Source organism: Elephas maximus, chromosome 3 (genome assembly GCF_024166365.1).
Source record: "Elephas maximus indicus isolate mEleMax1 chromosome 3, mEleMax1 primary haplotype, whole genome shotgun sequence".
NCBI classification, from domain to species: Eukaryota; Metazoa; Chordata; class Mammalia; order Proboscidea; family Elephantidae; genus Elephas; species Elephas maximus.
In genome coordinates this window covers 134709781-134730377 of record NC_064821.1, presented here as the reverse complement: position 1 = coordinate 134730377, position 20597 = coordinate 134709781, and the positions used below count along the sequence as shown (strand labels likewise).

Sequence of the window (20597 nt, the reverse complement as noted above, 5' to 3'; positions counted from 1 at the left end):
TTGGAAACTGCAAGACCTACACAAATTAGCTCCGTGATTAAGTACATGATATTTCAGATGTGGAAACCCTGGTGGCATAGTGGTTAAGTGCTACGGCTGCTACCCAAGAGATCAGCAGTTCGAATCCGCCAAGCACTCCTTGGAAACTGTATGGGGCCGTTCTACTCTGTCCTGTAGGGTCGCTATGAGTCGGAATCAACTCGATGGCAGTGGGTTTGGCTTTTGGGTTTTTATTTCAGATGTGGCCACACTGAAAAAGATAATTTCACTTGGGAACATTGAGACATGACCTGAGAAGCAAAATCTTAAACTTTGAACTTTTAAAAATTCCTAAAGTTCTCATTCTATCCCTGAGTTCCTCCCAGTCCCTGATCCTCATTCCATCGCCCATTCCCACTTCCAGCACACATTAGACACCGAACACTTTAGCTGAGTAAATGAATAAGTAGATGAATGTCAAGGGTGGGAGGAGGTCAAGGCTGGAGGTGCCAGAAATGAGATGATGGTCAAGAACAGGGAAAGGGGCAGATATATGGTAAGGGTCACAAAAGAAGGCTCGAGAATCAGAGGTGTCTGCCACTACTAACATCTGGTAATCAAAAGCCATGATAACAGGAGTAAATGTGGCAAAAGATCAATATTTATTTTAAATCTTGGTAGTGAACAGAGTGTGATAATCTTTATGCTGTTCTGTGTGTTTGAAATATTCCATTTACAAAAGAATATAACAGCAACTTCAGAGTGGTTGGATCAAAATGGCATGTCAAATGACAGCATTCAAAATTATTTGCTTTGATAAGTTACGAATCTCCTCCTTCATGAGGTATGGTTATGGTGAAACCATTCATTCCCACATGCAAATTGTTATATCCTCAACCAATGCAATCTTTTTGGAGAAAACCTGTGGAAATACATCATGAAAAGCCATAAAATATTCACTTCCTTGGGCTGAGAATATTCCCTGAGCTATTCTCTGCTCCTGTGAATTTATGCAAATGAAATGCTAATTAAAAAGAAGAAAGTATAGAGAATATGTGGTAAAAAAAATATTTTTGGACAAATTTTTTTTCTTTTCACGTATTTCGTTTGGGTCAAGAAAAGAATATGTAGGAGAGGGATAATTATTTTAACATAAACAGTAAAATGAATGAAAGTGGAAAGTTTGCCTATATTAAAGTAAGTTAAATTCATGTATCTTCATATAATTAAATCATGTAAGTAAGAACTAACAGTTTTAAATACATTTCCATTGTTTTACTGGGGACTTACTCTAAACTTAAATGCAAGTGAACAAAAGCATTAGGAATATACAACATTTAGGCTGCTTCTCTGGGGTTATTACCTATCAAAACAGCTCAGTGAGCAGTTACACACCTGTGATGGCTAAGACTGTGTGTCACCTTGGCTGCGTCATGATTGTCTCAGTGTTTATATGTGATCACTTCCATGATGGGATCTGCTATGAGTAGCCAATCAGTTAAAAGGGAGTGTCCTTGGGTGTGTGGCCTGCATCCGAATATAAGCATACGTTCTGGTTTTTGCCTGCTCTGGGTCCTGCAGCTGGCTCCAGTTCATCTGAGCTCCAGTTTTTGGGACTTGAGCTAGCAGGTTATCTCCTGAGATTCAGCAGTCTTCACAGACTGTGAGCAAGAGCCCTGCTCTCCAACCTGCCGACCTTGGGTTCACCAGCCCCTGCAGCTAAATGAATGAGGACAAGCCTCTATCCTGATCCACAGACTTGGAATGTTCCAGTCTCTACAACCACATGAACCGTTTCTTTGATATAAATCTCTCTCTCTATATATTTATATGTTTACCGGTTTTGCTTCTCTAGAGAACCCAGCCTAAGACACTACCAATAAAATAGTCTGACATGTCCTCCAAATTTAACATAGTAGGAACTTTTCGAGTAAATCGTTACATTTTGTTTCTTTTGTTTGTGACTATGCTTTTAAAGATGTGTTTAACTGTCACATTAAGGAAAAAAAAGTTCATATACAATACAAAAAAAAAGAAAATACCACCCTAAACCCCACAACACACGGAACCAAGTATATATGGTCAGAGATTCCATAAATTATTTGAAGATGCATTTTCTTTCCTACAAATTTTTAGTATCTAAAATGCGCTTTTGAGAGGCCACCGGTCAATACACACACGCTTAAAATAAACCATAGTATTCTATTAGTAAGAACTCCTATAGTAAGGGCGATTCAAATTGTATTTAGCAAATTAGTAACTTAAATGCTTCAACAAAGTATAGACAGTGCATCTTCTCACTTCTCACCTTCATACGGTATTTTCTTTTTTGGGTGTTCATACCTTTTAAGATATAAAAACAGCCAAATATTTAAGCAATATGCACATTTAAATTTTTTGGTGGTGGTTTGTACTTTAAAAGAAACAGCTGCCTCGAGGTCTGGCGGAAACAATTTCAGGAACTAGCACGTAACAAAAACCAAGAGAAAAATTAGAAGCACATTCAAAATACTGATTTACTTTGGTAGGAAATGGTTGTTCTTTGAAGACAAGTGAAGGTAGACAAGACCCATTAAGGTGAAGTGAGCCATTACAAAAATTCAACATTTTACATAAAATTTCAAAAAAAGGCTACTTTTAAAGAGCTAAGCATTTGTATCTACTGATAGCAAGGCAAAAACTGCTTTATGACTTGAAACAAAACAAATGCCCATGAGAAAAACAGCTGTATTTAATTTTATCTAAATTTATTTTCAGTCAATAGTCCAGTAACATTTTTCTTCCCAATATGATACTCCCTTTCTATAAGGCTGTTCCCAGGAGCCATACAGGTCATATAATGGGGGAGTTAAGCTAGAGGGTAGTTGCTGGCATTTTGAACCAGTTTAAATAGACAGGAACTTTTGCTTCCCTCTCAATGTACTGATAGTTGTGTTTAAAAAAAATATGCAAATCTTAAAAAGGTATCATTTCTGATTTATTATCTGTAACATTTGGAAACTAATCATATGAAACTACAAAATTAGCAAATGTCTTGAAATCTGTATATAAAACATAAATTACCTCTAATTTCAAACTCTCATTTAATATATCAATCTTAAAAAAAAAAAAAAAGTGGCTCCAAAGATAGTTTTATACCATTCTTTAAAAAAGGAAACTGTTCATTTTAACTTTACACCCACCCCACACCCCAATCACAAAACACATCATTTTATTGTATTGGTCATGGACATTTCCAAGAAGAGATTTTATATTTCACTCCCATAGCTTCTGGTTATCCGAAAACCCATGCTTTCCTTTGTTGAAGGAGTTTGGTCCTGCTGATGTTGGTGTATCCATTCCAATTTTCTTCATCCTCAACTTTGCTTCTGGAGGCATTTCCTCTGGTTCACTACCTTCGTCTTCATTAAAAGCTGCTGCTATTGAAAGGTTTTTGGAGCAAGAGTTGGAACTGTTTCTTAAGGCTTACTTGATCCAAGTTTGATGGATATGGCTGATGCTTTCTTTGTCATCTGACTACCTATGGCAAATCCAAACTTGGAGATCTTTGTAGGCTTTGTTTGGGAAATCTCCAGCTTCTTCTTCAGCTGATTGTTTCTCAGCGCTGTGACCCGAAATTTCCCCTCCATTACTCTGACGGCTCCAGCTCGTTGCGGATTCTCCCGCTTCTCCTCTCCCACCTTCCCGTCTGCCTGGACAAATTTTTTATAGCAATGATAATTTGGGACCAGCATTAAGGTAACAATGGGGAAGTGTATACCATTGCTCCCACTCTGATCACGACACCCTCATGTTTGCCTGGATCACTGCAGGAGCATTTAGCTTGTCTCTCTGCTTCTGTCCTTGATCCTACAGTCTACTCAGCAGGCAGACTGATCCTTTCAGAATGAAATCAAGTCACTTCCCACCTTCTTTTCAGAATGTTCTCGCCATTCACACTGCTACCACACTGGTCTGAGCCACCACCTTATGGGACCTGGGTTATGGCAATAGGCCTTAACTGGCCTCCCTTCTTCCACCTTCCACTTGATTAGCACAACAGTGAAAGTGTTCCTTTTCAAATCCTCTGCTCAGAGCCCTCCAGTGGCTTCTCGTCTGACTCAGAGTAAACGCATATGACTCAGAGCAAAGTCAGAGTAAATTCTCACAAAGCCATATAGGGACCTCACCTCCTTCTCTGCACCCCTAACTCACTCCATCCCAGCCACAATGGAGCCTCTTCCTTGGCTGTTCACTCTACTCATAAGGTTTTCTCCAGATGCCCAAATGGCTTACTCTTTCATGTCGTAAATCAAATCTCACGGTCTCAGTGAGGTCTTCATTGACCACCCTATTTTAAATTTTACCCTCCCACTCCATACAGCCTTTTCCTGATTCTCTGCTTTATTTTTTCTCTTAGCACTCGTCATCTAATATTCTAAAGGAGCAGTGGTAGCACAGTGGTTAAGTGCTGGGCTTCTAACCAAAAGGTTGGCTGCTCAATCCCACCAGCTGCTCCATGGGAAAAAGATGTGGCAGTCTGCTTCTGTAAAGATTCCAAACCAAAACCAAACCCATTGCCATGGAGTTGATTCTGACTCATACCAACCCTATAGAACTGCCCCATACGATTTCCTAGGCTGTAATCTTTACAGAAGCAGACTGCCACATCTTTCTCCTATGGAGTGGCTGGTGAATTTGAACCACCCACCCAAGCACATTTACTGCACTACCTAAGGACTCTGTTGCTTTGTATAAACCTCTGTTATTAGAACACCATTCTGGGAATAGTTGTCCTGGACTATTAGAGCAGAATAGGACAGAGACTGAGGGGGGAAATCAGTATCCCCCAATAAAATGGGAGAACTCTTACAGAAGGAGATGCCTGGAATATATTAGTAAGGACTCAATAAATGTTTGAGTAATAGAAGATAATACTAATAAATTGAGTGCTTATGTGTGCAAGGTACATCTAAGAGCCTTACTTATACCCAGGGCTTTGAACCGGTTCTTCACTGCTCAATCATGGCAGAAGGCGGCACATGGGAACAGACCAAATTCTTAAAAATTGGGTAAACCAAAATGGGAAAAATTACAAATTTAAGCCCTGCTAGAAACTTAATCTCCCTCTTAAGAAAACAGGGGCAGCATATGTGTTGCACAGCAACCACATCTCTTGCCCTTCAGATTTTTGCGCAGTCATAATAGTGCTGCCCCGCTCAAAGATGGCAGCCAACCACACTGCCTTGAACTGTGTGTCGCTCTCTTCAGTCCTAGTAATAACTCCATTTCACACATTATGCTCCTGAAAGGGCTCACTACACCTCTACCAAGTGTCCCATTCCAGGGCTTTGACCCATAATTCTTCCCATTGTGGTTATGGTTCCGAATCACTCAAAATTTAAAAATTCAAGTCTGTTCCCATTTTGCTTCATTAGCCATGACAGAACCAGTTAGAACCAGTTTGAAGCCTTTCCTATATCATTTAATTCTCACAGCAGCCCTATGAGGCAGGTATATCTCCGTTCAACAGATTAATCTACGAAGAAAAATGTTTATGAATAGCGACTAAAAAAGTATGTCAACGTTAAATTGCGTGTTTAAGTGGCGGGACTGCAGATGGTGGTTTTTCTCTTTCAAATATTTAATATTGCATTTACGCTGTGTGTGTGTATGTTGCCAGGTAATTAAAAAACTTAGGCGGGCAAACCCAGCAACCGGAAATTGTTATGACGGAGTCTGGGAAAAGGGGAGGTACCCAAAAGTACAGCCGACACTGCACCGGACTCCTGCAAAACTGGCAGTTCGTGAAGGTGCGGCATGCCGGTCGGCTGAGCAGCGATGTGCTCCACCCCCGGAAACGATTCCTTATAGGAAGGCCAACCCGCGGCCACATGCAAACGACCTGCGGAGGCGTGGTCTGAGGTGACGCCTGTTGAAGGCGGAGCTACTATTGAAAGGCTCCAGCCAGGGGGCGGGAACAGGAGTGGTCCGCAGCCTGCGACTGATTGGCTGCAGCGGTAACGGGGCGGGCTCTACCGAAGGACCAGCCTCACCGAGGTGCCTGCGCTGAAGCCTCCCAGAGAGCAAAGGAACTCGGCTCCCACCTTGGCGTTGCGACGCGTTGGAGTCTGAAGCGCCGTCGGCCTCAGAGGCGGAGCCGGAAAGCGCTACGTTCGACCCCCGAGCCGCTTTGTTTTCGAAGAGGGGAGCCCTTCCTCATCCGCTCTGCGTCCCTTTCTTTCCCCCCGACCCGGAGGCCAAATCCCCCAGGCTGGGCGGGGTGGCGCGGCCCAAGCTCCAGACCCGGAAGAAACGCCATCTCCTGCCTTTGCTATGGAGTCCACCGCGCCGTCCCTCACCGAGGAGGACCTGACTGAAGTGAAGAAGGACGTGAGTAGCACCACCTTGTCCAGCCGCTGCCGGGGGTGGGCGGGGGCGGGTTGTGACCCCTCGGGAGAGGGAAACGGAAACCCAAGTCCGAGAACGAGGTGGAGCCTCCGGGTTGGAGGAGCGGAAAGTCTGATCACTGGAGGACCGCGCCGAGGCTTGCATCCGAGGGACTTTGGTGAACGTGATCCCTCGGGAGCTGTTAATCTACTTTTAAAAATCACTAAACACGGGACTTGAGTTTCTCAAACTTTGTTCGGGGGAGCGTTTCTTCGCGGTCAGCTTCTGGCCCACTCCTCACCCATTCCCACTCAGTTATCCCCTCTTTGCACTCTTGGAGCTGCGTTGTTAGCATCGATGGCTCAGGTTCATCCCTGAGTCAGACTGAGGCTGCTCTCCCAGCCAAGAGCAAAAGCTTGACCACATAACAGATCCCAAGCAGTGGAGCGAACATGTGAAACTCTTGTAAAGGGACTGGGGGAAGCTCAACAGCTGAAAGAACAAACTGGAATTCCCCTAGTAAGCGAACGCCCACATATTTAAATTGGGGGTGGGATTGAGTACTTGCAGCTGAGAATTAATTTACAGGTAGATGTTGGAAATATTCACTAGTTAAATTATGCTCTTCTGCATCGTAGCTCCCGAATTGCACAAGCCTTAATATTGATTTATAAAGCATGGCTTTGTTGACGTATAATTTGTTTCTCTTTTTCCTTTAATTTTAGTTACTTGTTTTGCCATGTGAGACATATGAGTACCACTAAAATACTTTATATTAATTCATATGAAAAACAAACTCATCATGAAGTGTGTTTTGACTTGCCATTGCAGTACTTAAAAAATAATCTTTGGGAGTTGGAAAACACAGGAGCTTTTTTAATGTTCATCAGCTTCAACTATCTCCCTTTTCCCTTCCCTGTAGGTGTTATTACACTGTACTGGTAATTACAACTGGTATGACTCATTAACAAAAGGAAGCTGGACATTAAACTGTATGACTGGAACTCGTGCCTTAGTTTCCTCATTCAGCAGATATTTATGGAGCACTTAGGATGTGCAAAGTACTGTTTTAGCCCTGGAAGGATACAGAAATGAAGGTCAAGTTCCTGCATTACAGTCTAGTTGAGATAAGGCTGGGACACTGATGACAACTGTAGAATAAATGAGAGTCCTGGTGGCACAGTGGTTAAGAGCTTGGTTGCTAACCACAAGGTTGGCAGTTCAAATCCACCAGCTGCTCCTTCAAAACCCTATGGGGCAGTTCTACTCTGTCCTTTAAGGTCGCTGTGAGTTGGAATTGACTCAACAGCAACGGGTATAGAATAAATGAATGTCGTCTTAGTCAAGAAAAACCTCTTCAAGAGCTAGACTTCCTATGTTCCAGATGCTGTGCCACACAATTTCCAGAGCTCCCATTTAATCTTTATAACAACCTCTAAGGGAGATAATTGTTATTCCCATTTTATACGTGATGAAACAGGCTCTAAGAGGTTACAGGTAGGAGGATATGAGACCTGTACACAAATACACATGTGAAGAGTGGCATCCAAGCTTTTGTTTTCTGTGTTCATTCATTGATGTTATCCATCTCCATTATTTCAGCTTACATCTGTATCAGAAACTCATAACCCTGGTGAAACCATGGATGGGTTTTGCAAAGTCTACGGAAAAAAATGCGTGTGTGCACATTTTTTTTTGTAGAGATTTTTTTCTGTAATATTTTTAAATGGGGTTTATGACCTTAAAAGTTTTATAATTACCATCTACATATTTGGACTTGCTTCCCTTTCACCTCTAGGCCCATATTATCAAATATCTACTGGAATCTCCTTTTATATTCTGCATATTTCTCACTTTGTCTAAAATTGGACTTTATATCATTGTTCCTCCAAAGCTGTTTGCTGTTCCTGCTGTATCCTCTGTCTTCATGAATGGCGTACCCATCCATCCTCCTGGAAACTCCCACTTGTTTCATTATACTCCCTCCACCCCAATCTAGTTGTTTACCTCATCTTTTTGGTTGAATTTAGCTCAGTTTAATAAATATGAATTACATGTTACTTGTGAGGCTCATAACATAGTTGGTTCTGACAGTTCAAAAATAAAAACCAAGACACACTCCTGTTTCGACAGAGAGTTCAGTTTCTTGGGGCAACGAAGAGAGATATAATACAACAGGTGCAATGAATTTTGCATTCATCTAAAATTCTGTCTACTTGGCACTCTGCTAGGTGCATGGTATACGGTGTTGAATAAAACATACCTGGTTCTTGTGTGTTCAAACTTATAGGTCATTAGGATTAAAAACAAATATATGTATAATTACAAATTACGATGAGTACTATGAAGGAGACAAGTGCTGAGATAATAACCAGGGAAGTGTACCTGAGATAGAATGATCAGAGAAAGTTACACTTAAAGTGATTCCTGAAGGATGTAACACTGCTGAGGGAAGAGCATTCTAGGCAGAATAGAATTTACAAAGGACCTAAAATAGGCAAGAGCTTGGTGACTTCAGCAAATTGGGAGAAGGCAGAGGGTAGCCTGAAGTGAGGTTAGGAAGGCGAGCATGAACCAAGTCATGAAGAACTTTAAAGATGATAGGTAGTAAAGGATTTGGGTTTTTCCCAAGTGTCTTAGAAACCCTGATGGCATAGTGGTTAAGTGCTAGGGCTGCTAACCAAAGGGTCAGCAGTTTGAATCCGCCAGGCGCTCCTTGAAAACTATGGGGCAGTTCTACCCTGTCCTATAGGGTCGCTATAAGTCGGATTCGACTCGACGGCACTGGGTTTGGTTTTTTTGTTTGTTTGTTTTCTTAGTTATCTAGTGCTGCTATAACAGAAGTACTACAAGTGGATGGCAAACAAGTTTGTTCTTTCACAGTCTTAAGGTAGAAGTCCAAATTCAGGGCACCAGTTCCAGGGGAAGCCTTTTTCTCTCCGTTAGCTCTGGAGGAAGGTCCTTGTCATCAGTCCAAATTCAGGGCATCAGCTCCAGGGGAAGCCTTTTTCTCTCTGTTAGCTCTGGAGGAAGGTCCTTGTCATCAGTCGTCCCCAGGACTAGAAGCTTGTCAGTGCAGGGACCCCGATCCAAAGGACACGCTCTTCTCCTGGCTCTTGTTTCTTGGTGGTATGCGGTCCCCATGTCTCTCTGCTCACTTCTCTCTTTTATGTCACAAAAGAGATTGATTTAAGACACAACCTAATCTTGTATATTGAGTCCTGCCTCATTAACATAATTGCCCCTAGTCCCACCTCTTTAACATCATAGAGGTTGGATTTACAACACACAGGAAAATCACATCAGATGCCAAATGGTGGAATCACACAATATTGGGAACCATGGACTAGCCAAGTTGACACACATTTTGGGGGGGACACAATTCAATCCGTGATACCAAGTATAGTGGGGACCTATTGAAGGATTTTATATTTTTTAAAGATCCCTCTGCCTATGTCATCAACTGATGGGAGCAGTAGTGAGAACAGGGAAACCAGTAAGGAGACTCTTTTATATAGATGAGACATGATTTGGACCAGAGTGAGGGCAGTGGGGATGGATGGAGCAGGAGAGTCCCAGATGCATTTTTGAAGTAGAAATGATAGGACTTGGTGATTGACTAAATGTGGGAGTTGAGGAAGAATGGAATTAGATTAGTAAGTGGAAATGTCAAATCACAGATTAGATGTACAAGTCAAGTTCAGTGAGGAAAGGAGATTATAGAAGAGTTTTAGTAAGTGATTGAGAAGAAACAGCCACAGAGATGTAAAGAAAGCCGGGAGAGTGTGATATTCATATAGGCAAAAAAAAAAAAAAAAAGTGTTTCAAAGAGGGAGTGATCAACTGTGCCCTTAGCTGCTGAGAAGTGGAGTAACATGAGAATGGAAAAGTATCAGATTTGGCAATAAGGAGGTCATTGGTGACTTTGAGAAGAGTAGTGGGGCAAAATGGAAGCGCCTGGAAATGAAGTGGAGGACAGGGAGTCTTGCTATATATAGACAAGTGAAACAGTAGATGTACGTACAGGGTACTGCAGAGACAGAAGGGAGAGGTGCCTAACTCATCCTGTGGAGGTTAGATAAAGCTTCCTGGAGGAGATGACCACTGAGTTGAATCTTAAAGGATGAATATGGTGTTGGGATCTGAGAAAAAGAAGAGGCAAAGGTAACAACATAAAGAGATACAGAGTAACAAACCACAGTTCTAAGACAGAGATGGTGATAGATTAAGTCCGGGAGGTAGGCAAAGCCATATTATGCAGAGTTTTCTCAGCCATAATAAAAGAGCTATTATTAATTGAACATGTACTTTGTACAGAGACTGGCCAGACCTTTTATATGCATTGTTCCATTTACTTTTCCTCGAGTTCCCATGATGTAAATACTTATCGTCACTTTATCAATAAGGAATCTGATGCTTAAAGAGGTTAAATAACTTGTCCCAGTTCTCACAGGAGTATGTGGCATATTCAGAATTTGAACTGAGGTTGGTCTGACTCCAGAGCCACATTCTTAATTTCTCTACTTTTCTGCCACAGTTGAGGAACACTTTTCTTTACGTCAGGGCTTATCTTCTCCAGGAACACAGTGTTGTAACTTTTGTTTTCATCAATTAACAACATTTCAATATTAGGACAGCTCATATAACACTCCACATATCCAGTTTCTCTTAAGAAAAAAAATTGGAAGATCTGGTAGATGTGTGAAGGAGAAATTTGAGGGGAGGACAGAGACATAGGAAGTATTGTTAGGAGTCAGTTGGTAATAGTCCACACAAGATATCATGGGTACCTAAACTGTTATAGCTGTTGTCAAGTCGGCCCCTAGCTCATGGCAATCTCATTCACAACAGAGTGAAACTGTGTTCCTGTGCCATCCCCACGATCAGTTGTGGACCGGACCTTGTGATCCATAGGGTTTTCATTGGCTAGTTTTCAGAAGTAGATTGCCAGGCCTTTCTTTCTAGTCCATTCTCATCTGGAATCTCCACTGAAACCTATTCAGCATCATGGCAACATGCAAGCCTCCACTGACAGGTGGTGGCTGCACATGAAGTGTGTTGGCTGGGAATCAAACCTCGGTCTCCCGCATGAAGGGAAGAACTCTACCACTGAACCACCAGTGCCCTCGTACCTAAGCTAGGGCAATACTAATAATAGAGATGAAGCAAAGGGACAGATTAGATAAGTATGAAGGATAGATTGGAAAGACTTGGTGGGTGGATGATCAGATGTGGCACGTGAATGAAAAAAAAAGGAGGAATCAAGCGTGAAGTCTAGGTTTATAACGTGGGTAGATGGATGGTGGTGCTTGCTCCCAAGTGAGGTGAGACTATTGAAGGAGAAACATAGGGGACAATAACAAGTTTGGTTTTGGACATGTTAAATTTGAAGTACCATTGACAGCCTAGGTGGAGAAGGCCATCAGTCTTGATTATAGGCATAAATTTGGTAATCATCAGCATATAGATGGTAAACAATGAGCAGAGGTTTTACAGAGTTAATCTTTTAAATCTAGTCCTCGCTGTCCGTTCCCACAGCTTAAATTCATGCAACAATCTTTTAATTGGTCTTCTTTGACCCCAGTTTTTGCTCCCTCCAGTCCCTTGCAAAAGTTATCTTAGTGCCTCTTGTTTATAAACCTTTAATGACCCCCTTTTGGCTACAGGAAAATGTATGTTCCTCAGCATGTTGTAAAAAATCCTTCTGTGATCCAACTCATTTTCCTTCCTAGCTTCATCTCTTATCATTTTGTCACATGTAGCCTGTGTTCTAACTACCCCAGCTTCTCAGTATTTCTATACTAGACACCTTCATGTCTGTAGTTCAAGGGTAACCTCTGTAAATTTCCCAGACCCTGGAGGTAAAGTTAGTTGCTCACTCTGCTTCTCCAATACTTGATCTATAGTCTTTTTTTCTAGATCATACCATGTTGTTGTCTAGTAACTCTTGGCTTAGACACATGTGATATATATTCCCTGACTAGACCACGTACTGTTTGTGTGCAGGATTAAAGTCATGTTCATCTTTGTATACCTGGTGCTCAGCACTTGGCGTTTTGGATTTATCAATACATAAAATATGTGTTAAGTGAATAAATGGATATGAGAGTTCAGTGTACCAAGAAAACAGCCTACAGGATCGTTTCACCTGGCATACTTTCTGGCTGCCACATACTAACCAGTTGCTGTTGAGTCAATTGCGGCTCACAGGACTCTTATGTTTCAGAGTTAAACTACACTCTGTAGGGTTTTCATGAGTGTGACCTTTCAGAAACAGATCACCAGGCCTTTTGTCCGAGGTGTCTCTGGGTGGGTTCAAACTGCCAGCCTTTCAGTTAGTATCCCAGCACTTAAACTTTTGTGCCACCCGTAGGCTCCTTACCACATACTAGGGTTCTTCTAAGATCTTTATTGCCTTTAGCTTGTCATTATAAATGTGAGTCAAATTAATCATCTTAGACGTCATCGCTAACATTATTTACTGTATACCATGCGAGCACATTTCTAGCACTTTACATGTATCCATTCCTCGTAACAAGGAGCCTTGGTGGCACAGTGTTAAACACTCGGCTGCTAACTGAAATGTCAGCAGTCTAAACCCATGAGTCTTTCCACAGGAGAAAGATGTGGCAGTCTGCTTCCATAAAGATTATAGCCTTGGAAACCCTATGGGGCAGTTCTGCTCTATCCTGTAGGGTCACTGTGAGTCATAATCGACTCAAGGCACCTAACAACAACAGCAGCCACTTCTCAGGTTGAGGCCTGTTTTCTGTGGTTTCTTTCATTTCTTCAGCTTCTTTTAACATTCATTATTCCTTTAGGTTTCACACGCACACACACACACTCTTCTACTTCCTTTACACCAATATTGACTCATTGAGTTAGCATGTAGTCTTTCCAACTGATCCCTTTTAGTTTTTGTTTTTTTTTTAATGGTTTTACTCCAGGAAAGTGGAATAATAAACTTCAAGAACTCTTACTAAGTTATACTCCCTAGTCCTAAATAATCTGGACTCCTTACTAAATGATAACTAAAAAGTGTAGTAGCCTTTTGTCTCATCTTTACCCCTGAAGAAGGTCCTCAGCAGACCTCCGTATTTCCATAGACCCAGAGTCTCTAGATTCAGTTGGCCCCTTGTCATAATAGCCTGGTGAATTTCAAGTAGGACTGGAGCTGTGAGGAATGTCTAGTCCGGGACCTACTTGTGTCTTCCAGGATCTTCATCCTAATTAGCATGCGTTTCACTAGGCCTGAGCCACCTGACCTCAGGACATTTTCTTGCACCATTTAGAGATGTCTAAGCAATCACCTGTGTAATTTTCTTAGTTTGTAAAAACTAACATTGAAGCATAATTTATGTCTTTTTAGGCTTTAGAAAATTTGCGTGTATACCTGTGTGAAAAAATCATAGCTGAGAGACATTTTGATCATCTACGTGCAAAAAAGATACTCAGTAGAGAAGACACTGAAGAAATTTCTTGCCGAACATCGAGTAGAAAAAGGGCTGGAAAATTGTTAGACTACTTACAAGAAAACCCCAAAGGACTGGATACCCTGGTTGAATCTATTCGACGAGAAAAAACACAGAACTTCCTGATACAGAAGATTACAGATGAAGTACTGAAACTTAGAAATATAAAACTAGAACATCTGAAAGGTAAGATATCTTAGATATTCAAGAGTTAATTTAAATTTAGCAATGCTTTTAAAATAAAATACAAAACAAAACCAATAAACCCAGAACTTTATCATTTGCTTTTATTCAAAACATTAAGCTTCAGAATTCCATTGGATTTGCATTTTTTACCTTATCAGGATCCCTGGTGGCACAACGGTTAAATGCTCAGCTGCGGACGAAAAGATTGTTGGTTTGAACCCACCAGTGGCTCCACAAGAGAAAAGACCTGGCCATCTGCTCCCATGTAAAGATTACAGTATAGGAAGCCCTGTAGGGCAGTTCTACTCTGTGTAGGGTCGCTGTGAGTCAGAATCAACAGCACACAGCAACAACATCATTACATTGGAATAGTGGAATACCACTCAGTAGCCTATATTTATTTAACACCATTTATAAAAAACTTATGATAATGAAGTACCAGTATGCAAAAGTGTTTCTAAAGTCAGCAGGATGTAAAATTTGATCTATTCAAAAGTAACCCCTGAAAATACTGTACATCACACATAAAGAACGGTATATAGACAAAGTATTTTAGTAAGCCCAGCTCTGCTTCTTCTCCCACTGGCACAAGATGAAGTATTTGGCTTATGTATATAGCAATCATTTACATAAAATATACATGATTTTAGATACTAGAATCCTACTTGGTCTGGCCAGGTGTGCACACGGAGAGGCTTGGAACTGAGACTGATTCAGGGAATAGCAAATGCACCTGTCCCATATCACCCTCGCTACAGCACACACTGATTGGAATGCTGTGTAGAATTGCCTGCACAATTTAAATTCATTCTTTGTCTCTGGAGAACACATAAGTTAAATGTGCGATATAGCTTTACTCCAGCTGTTCTAGGCACTGTGGATTCAGAAATGTGTAATTTAGGGCTGTGCCATTAAGGAACTCACAGTCTGTAAGTACAGGTAGTCCCCAAGTTGCAAAGGGGTTCCATTCTGACATCTCTCTGTAAGTCGATTCTGACATAAGTCGAATACCTCATTTTTTTCCTGATTTTTGTTATTATTGCCTTTTATGATTAGTATTATTACAAATCCAATATTTACTTGTCTTTGGGGGTTGGAAACATTATATATAAACTTACAGATATGTTTTAATACATACATAACATACATAAAAAAAATACACAAATCATAAAAATGTTTTCCGGCAGTGAAGAGTTGGACGACGGCATTTTGTCAGTTGTGGTAAAAGTTCCATTTGTGGAAGGCTCTGGATCATCTGGGTTATCTTTGGGAATGGGGATGGTATCTCTAGTTATAAAATTTTCAGTTCAGTTGTTGTATGTCGTTAGAGTTGAACATTACCCGACTTTATATCTGTTAAGACTCCCTTCACCGACACCGACTTCATTGTAGACCAAGCCATAGCCTGCTGTACGGCAGCGTTTTGATCAATAAATCATAAAATTGAACATTTGAGAATGATAGCATCAGTAAATTACATGCTACAGCATTGTATATAGTATATGGTACTAATGATAAGCTTTACAAAAAAGCAGGGGGAGCAGTCGTAAGTGCAGTTCTTTGTAACTTCAATCTGTCAAAGTTGGAGACTCCCTGTACACACTGGGACACATTGGACGTTCCCTTCCTGAGCCATATTTAAGAATACAATTTCTGTAGCGTGGGGCAGAAATGCTGAATATATTGTGAAGTTTAAAGACCAGTGGAAAAAATAATCTATAAATGTATTTTTTAGACTTTACAGGTTTTAAAACATGATGAACAGAAATAGGAATTTGGTTTTTTTTTTTTTTTTTTTTAATTCTTTTATGTTTTACCTAGGATTTGCCAAGTTAGGAGGTTCTGTGCTTATAGAGAGTAAATTGAGTATTTACCAAGCCTAAGAGAAAGATAAATTGTGTTTGTGTTTACTCTTTCAATCATGAGATTAACTGTTGGCTGTTTCCTTTAGGTATGATAAAATTCCTTGAAGGAAACTACTGTCAGTTAAGTAAGTAAAAAAAACTAGGCTGAGAACCAGGCATTATCTATTTAATGTGAAGAGGAAGACCTGAGTTCTAGTTCTCACCTTCCCACAAAGTAGTCCTAGAGTGTTGGGCAGGATTTAATTGTTATGTGCCTCAGTTTTCTCATCTCTAACAGTGAGAAGCTATACCAGATGGCCTGTAAAAATCCCTTCCAGTTCTAACACTCTGTGGTTCAAGAATCAGTAATTGGCATTAGTCAACTCATAGAATGTTTTTTTTTAATGATTTATTTTACTTTTTCTTGTTGAGAATGTATATGGCAGAACATATACCAGCTCATTTATTGACATTGATTACGTTCTTTAGTCATGCAAACATTCTCACCCTCCTTTTCTGAGTTGTTCCTCCCCCATTACCATAAACTCACTGCCCCTAAGGTTCCTGTCTTATCTTTTGAGTTGCTGTTATAGATAGTTCTTAAAAGGGCATAAGGCTCAAGGCAGACATTCTTTACTAATTAAGTTAAACTGCTATTTGGTTTTAGGAAGACTTCAGGGGATATTTTTGGTTTAAGGTTTAAAGATTATGTCGGGGCAATATAGTTTCAGGGCAACTTGGAGAATTTTAGTTTGTGCCCTGTTTAAATTTTATTTTTATTGGGTAATATTTTTTGTGCCAGAATTGTGAAAACTATTTCTTATTTTATGACTTTTTTGTTTTTTTAGTTTCTCATACAAAAATTTATATATACATTGTTATATGACCCTAGTTGCTCTCCCTATAATGTGACAGCACACTCATCCCTTCCACCCCAGATTTCCCATCCATTCACCCAGCTCCTGTCCCTTTCTGCATTCTCATCTCGTCTCAGGACAGGAGTGGCCCATTTAGTCTCGTGTATCTGCTTGAGGTAAGAAGCACACTCTTCACGAGTATCATTTTATGTCTTATAAACCAAAACCCAGTGCTGTTGAGTCTATTCCGACTCATAGCGACCCTATAGGACAGAGTAGAACTGCCCCATAGAGTTTCCAAGGAGTGCCTGGCAGATTTGAACTGCTGACCCTTTGGTTAGCAGCTGTAGCACTTAACCACTACGCCACCAGAGTTTCCTTATGTCTCATAGTCCAGTGCAATCCTTGTCTGAAGAGTTGGCTTTGGGCATGGTTTTAGTTTTGGGCTAACAAGAGAGTCCGGGGACCATGTCTTCCAGGGTCCCTCCAATCTCAGTCAGACCATTACCTCTGATCTTTTTAGTAGAAGTGGAGTTCTGCACTCCACTTTTCTCCTGCTCTGTCAGGGACTGTCTGTTATGTTCCCTGTCAGGGTAGTCATTGGCGGTAGCCGGGAACCATCTAGTTCTTCTCATCGCTGACTGATGTAGACCTTTTTATGTGGCCCTTTCTGTCTGTTGGGGTCATATTTTCCTTGTGTCTTTGGCATTCTTCAGTCTCCTTTGCTCCAGGTGGATTGGAACCAATTGATGCATCATAGATGGCCCCTTGCTAGCTTTTAAGACCCCAGACACCACTAACCAAAGTGAGATGCAGAACATTTTCTTAATAAACTTTGTTATGCCAGTTGACCTAGGTATGGTCCTCAGACCCCCACCCCTGCTACTCACTCTGTCCCTCAGAGTGTTTGGTTGTATTCAGTTGTATTCAGGAAACTTCTTAGCTTTTGGTTTAGTCCAGTTGTGCTGATTTCCCCCATATTGTGTGTTGTCCTTTCCTTCACCTAAGGTAATTGTTGTTTACTATCTGTAGGGTCGCTATGAGTCAAAATTGACTCAGCAGAAATCAACTCAATGGCAACAGGTTTGGTTTTGGTTTTTATCTAGTTTATCTCCTTCCATCCCCACCCTCGTAACCATGAAAGAATGTTTTCTTCTGTGTTTAAACCTTTCCTTGAGTTCTTACAATAGTGGTCTCATACAATATTTGTCCTTTTGCGACTAATTTCACTCAGCGATGCCTTCCAGATTCATCTATATTATGTTTTATGACAAAGTTTAAGGGCTAATTTATTTTCCCAGGTCTTTTAGTGCGTAAATTTATAAGCATAGAAATAAAACGTGAATTATATTTAACTTGCCTTTTAGCTTCCTTGAGACTGTTTCCTTATGTAACCCAGAACCCAGTGCCGTCAAGTCGATTCCGACTCATAGCGACCCTATAGGACAGGGTAGAACTGCCCCATAGAGTTTCCAAGGAACGCCTGGTGGATTCAAACTGCCGACCCTTTGGTTAGCAGCCATAGCACTTAACCGATTTATAAACTCTATTATAATCCATTTCAAATCTTATTTGCTTTTCTGAGCAACCGTGAAGTGTACAATTATTTATATTCTCTACATAAGGAAGATGCTAACCGAAGGAAACTTATGTAGAGAATATAAATAATTGTACACTTCGTGGTTGCTCAGAAAAGCAAATAAGATTTGAAATGGATTATGATAGAGTTTATAAATTGCTATTTAAATCATGGTTGTGTGACTAACTTGAAACCTTTAAAAGTTAACAAAATGAGCATGGACTCAATTTTTTTTTTTAGTTACTTTTCATTTACATCTGAATAATTTTATTTTAGGACTGAAATGTAGCAGCTGTGAGCCTTTTCCAGATGGAGCTACAAACAACCTCTCTAGATCAAATTCAGATGAGAGTAATTTCTCTGAAAAACTTCGAGCATCCACTGTCATATACCATCCAGAAGGAGAATCCAGCACAGCGCCCTTTTTTTCTACTGATTCTTCTGTGAATTTACCTGTTCTAGAAGTAGGCAGAACTGAAAATACTATCTTCTCTTCCACAATGCTTCCTAGACCTGGGGACCCTGGAGCTCCTCCTTTGCCACCAGAGCTGCAGTTAGAAGAAGGAGAAACTTGTGGAAACTCTAGTGAGATGTTTCTTCCGTTAAGATCACGTGCTCTTTCACAGCAATGACAGTTTTCCTGCCTTTTAATTTTCTTAGTAATTACAAAAGATGTTTTATAGGATATGAATTCTTTTTATAAAATCGCTATAATGACAACACTTGGCACTTGTATTTGAAAACAAATACTATGCTAAAAAGTGTAAACATATTATGTACGGAGAATTTTTAGACTAAAGGAAGCACACTTTTAGGATAGCTAAATGTAAATCATGTTGATCATGGACTTTTCAGTATTTTCTGCTTTTGGATATTTCAGTGTTTTCAACATATGTTTTAAAGTTTTTTGTTTTTAGACTAATTTTGATTGGAAACATTTCTCTGTTGAAGGTTAGACTCTTAGATTGTTTCTCAGTGCGTTTGTGCTAGAAATTTTCAGGGCCTAATAGGCCTTTCCAGTCGTTCAGCAGTAAAATTTCAGGATTAAGCTGTTCTATCTGCAGCCCTGTGGCACAGTAGTTAAGAGCTCCGCTGCTAACCAAAAGGTCAGCAAATCCACCAGCCACTCTTTGGAAACCCTGTAGGGCAGTTCTACTCTGTCCTGTAGGGTCGCTATGAGTTAGGATGGACTTGATGGCAGTGGGTTTCCTGTTCGGCAATAAAGCCAATACGTGGGTAAGCCACCAGTATACCAAAAAGAATAGCTTTCCCACTTGATTGGGTTTCCATGAACTTCCAGAGTCCCCTTCTGATGCTGGAGGAACACCTGATGGAATCTAATCCACTTAAGATCTCAATTTACCCTAATTTATTTATTAACCTTACTAATTAATACTACTTTCTTAGGATTTTTCATATTCTTTACTTTATCATTTTAATTCCTAAAAAACAAAACAAAACAAAATCCTTGGTATAAACCTCCCATTCTTTAAAGATATTTGTTCTGTACTTTTCATTCCTTAATGAGGACCACTGTACAGTTGAAATAACTGGAAAAATTGGTGTGTGTTTGTGATGATTCTGTTTTTAATACTAACAAGCAGGTTATTATCAAGGATTTGTCTTTTTGTTGTGTAACAAATTTTGACTAATTATATTCATTTATAAACTTTATGCTGATTGTTTTCTTTTAAATTTTATTTATACAGCCGTCCCTTGGTATCCACAGGGGATTGGTTCCAGGACCCCCACAGATTCCCGAGGATGCCCAAGTTCCTTATATAAAATGGCCTAGTTTTTTTTTTTTTTTTTTCCACAGCGCAGTAATGAGCAGTCTTTGCTTTGAAATGGAATAGTGGTGATTGGGCCAGGTTAGGGCAGAAGCACGAGGCGCTTTAAGGACAGCTGTACCTGCCCTCCTGGCCAAGGGTGCTCCAGGTGGAAAGTCCTGGGAGACTGTGGACTCTGCACTTAAATGGTGCAGAGAGTGCTAGTCCTGGGCTTTCCAACTTTGTTCTCCTTCAAATCAAGACCTCTGCTGCAAACGTGCTTCACTAGATCCTCTGGCAAGCCAAGAAGCACCCAAGCGTAAGTTGGCGACCCCATTCCTGTTGTCCTCACTTGTCCAAACTGTCTCGGGGTGTGGCTGCCTCTGGCCCTCTGGGTGCATCTTCCTTCATGGCCACAAACTGTTTCTCCGAGTTGCCACCATGCCCTTGAAGTCTTTTTTTTTTTTTTTTTTTTTAATACTTTCCATCCGTGGTTGGTTGAATCCGTGAATGCGAAACTGCAGATATGGAAGGTCACCTGT

The 20597-nt window shown here is 40.6% G+C and overlaps 1 protein-coding gene across 1 annotated transcript; it reads left to right on the top strand.

Moving 5' to 3' along the window:
* The first annotated feature begins 5971 nt into the window (after positions 1 to 5971).
* Positions 5972 to 20098, top strand: BCL10 (BCL10 immune signaling adaptor). The gene is made up of 3 exons (XM_049879665.1): positions 5972 to 6351; positions 13718 to 14006; positions 18563 to 20098. Exons 1-3 carry the CDS (start codon positions 6295 to 6297, stop codon positions 18916 to 18918), a joined length of 702 nt encoding a protein of 233 aa, XP_049735622.1. The 5' UTR covers positions 5972 to 6294; the 3' UTR covers positions 18919 to 20098.
* The last annotated feature ends 499 nt before the right edge of the window (positions 20099 to 20597 follow it).

Excerpts from the sequence above, each read along its gene's own strand:
- BCL10 (XM_049879665.1), top strand. The coding sequence starts at position 6,295 with ATGGAGTCCACCGCGCCGTCCCTCACCGAGGAGGACCTGACTGAAGTG. Across the intron at positions 6,352-13,717 it reads TGACTGAAGTGAAGAAGGAC|GCTTTAGAAAATTTGCGTGT; the intron begins GTGAGTAGCACC and ends ATGTCTTTTTAG. Across the intron at positions 14,007-18,562 it reads AAAACTAGAACATCTGAAAG|GACTGAAATGTAGCAGCTGT; the intron begins GTAAGATATCTT and ends ATTTTATTTTAG.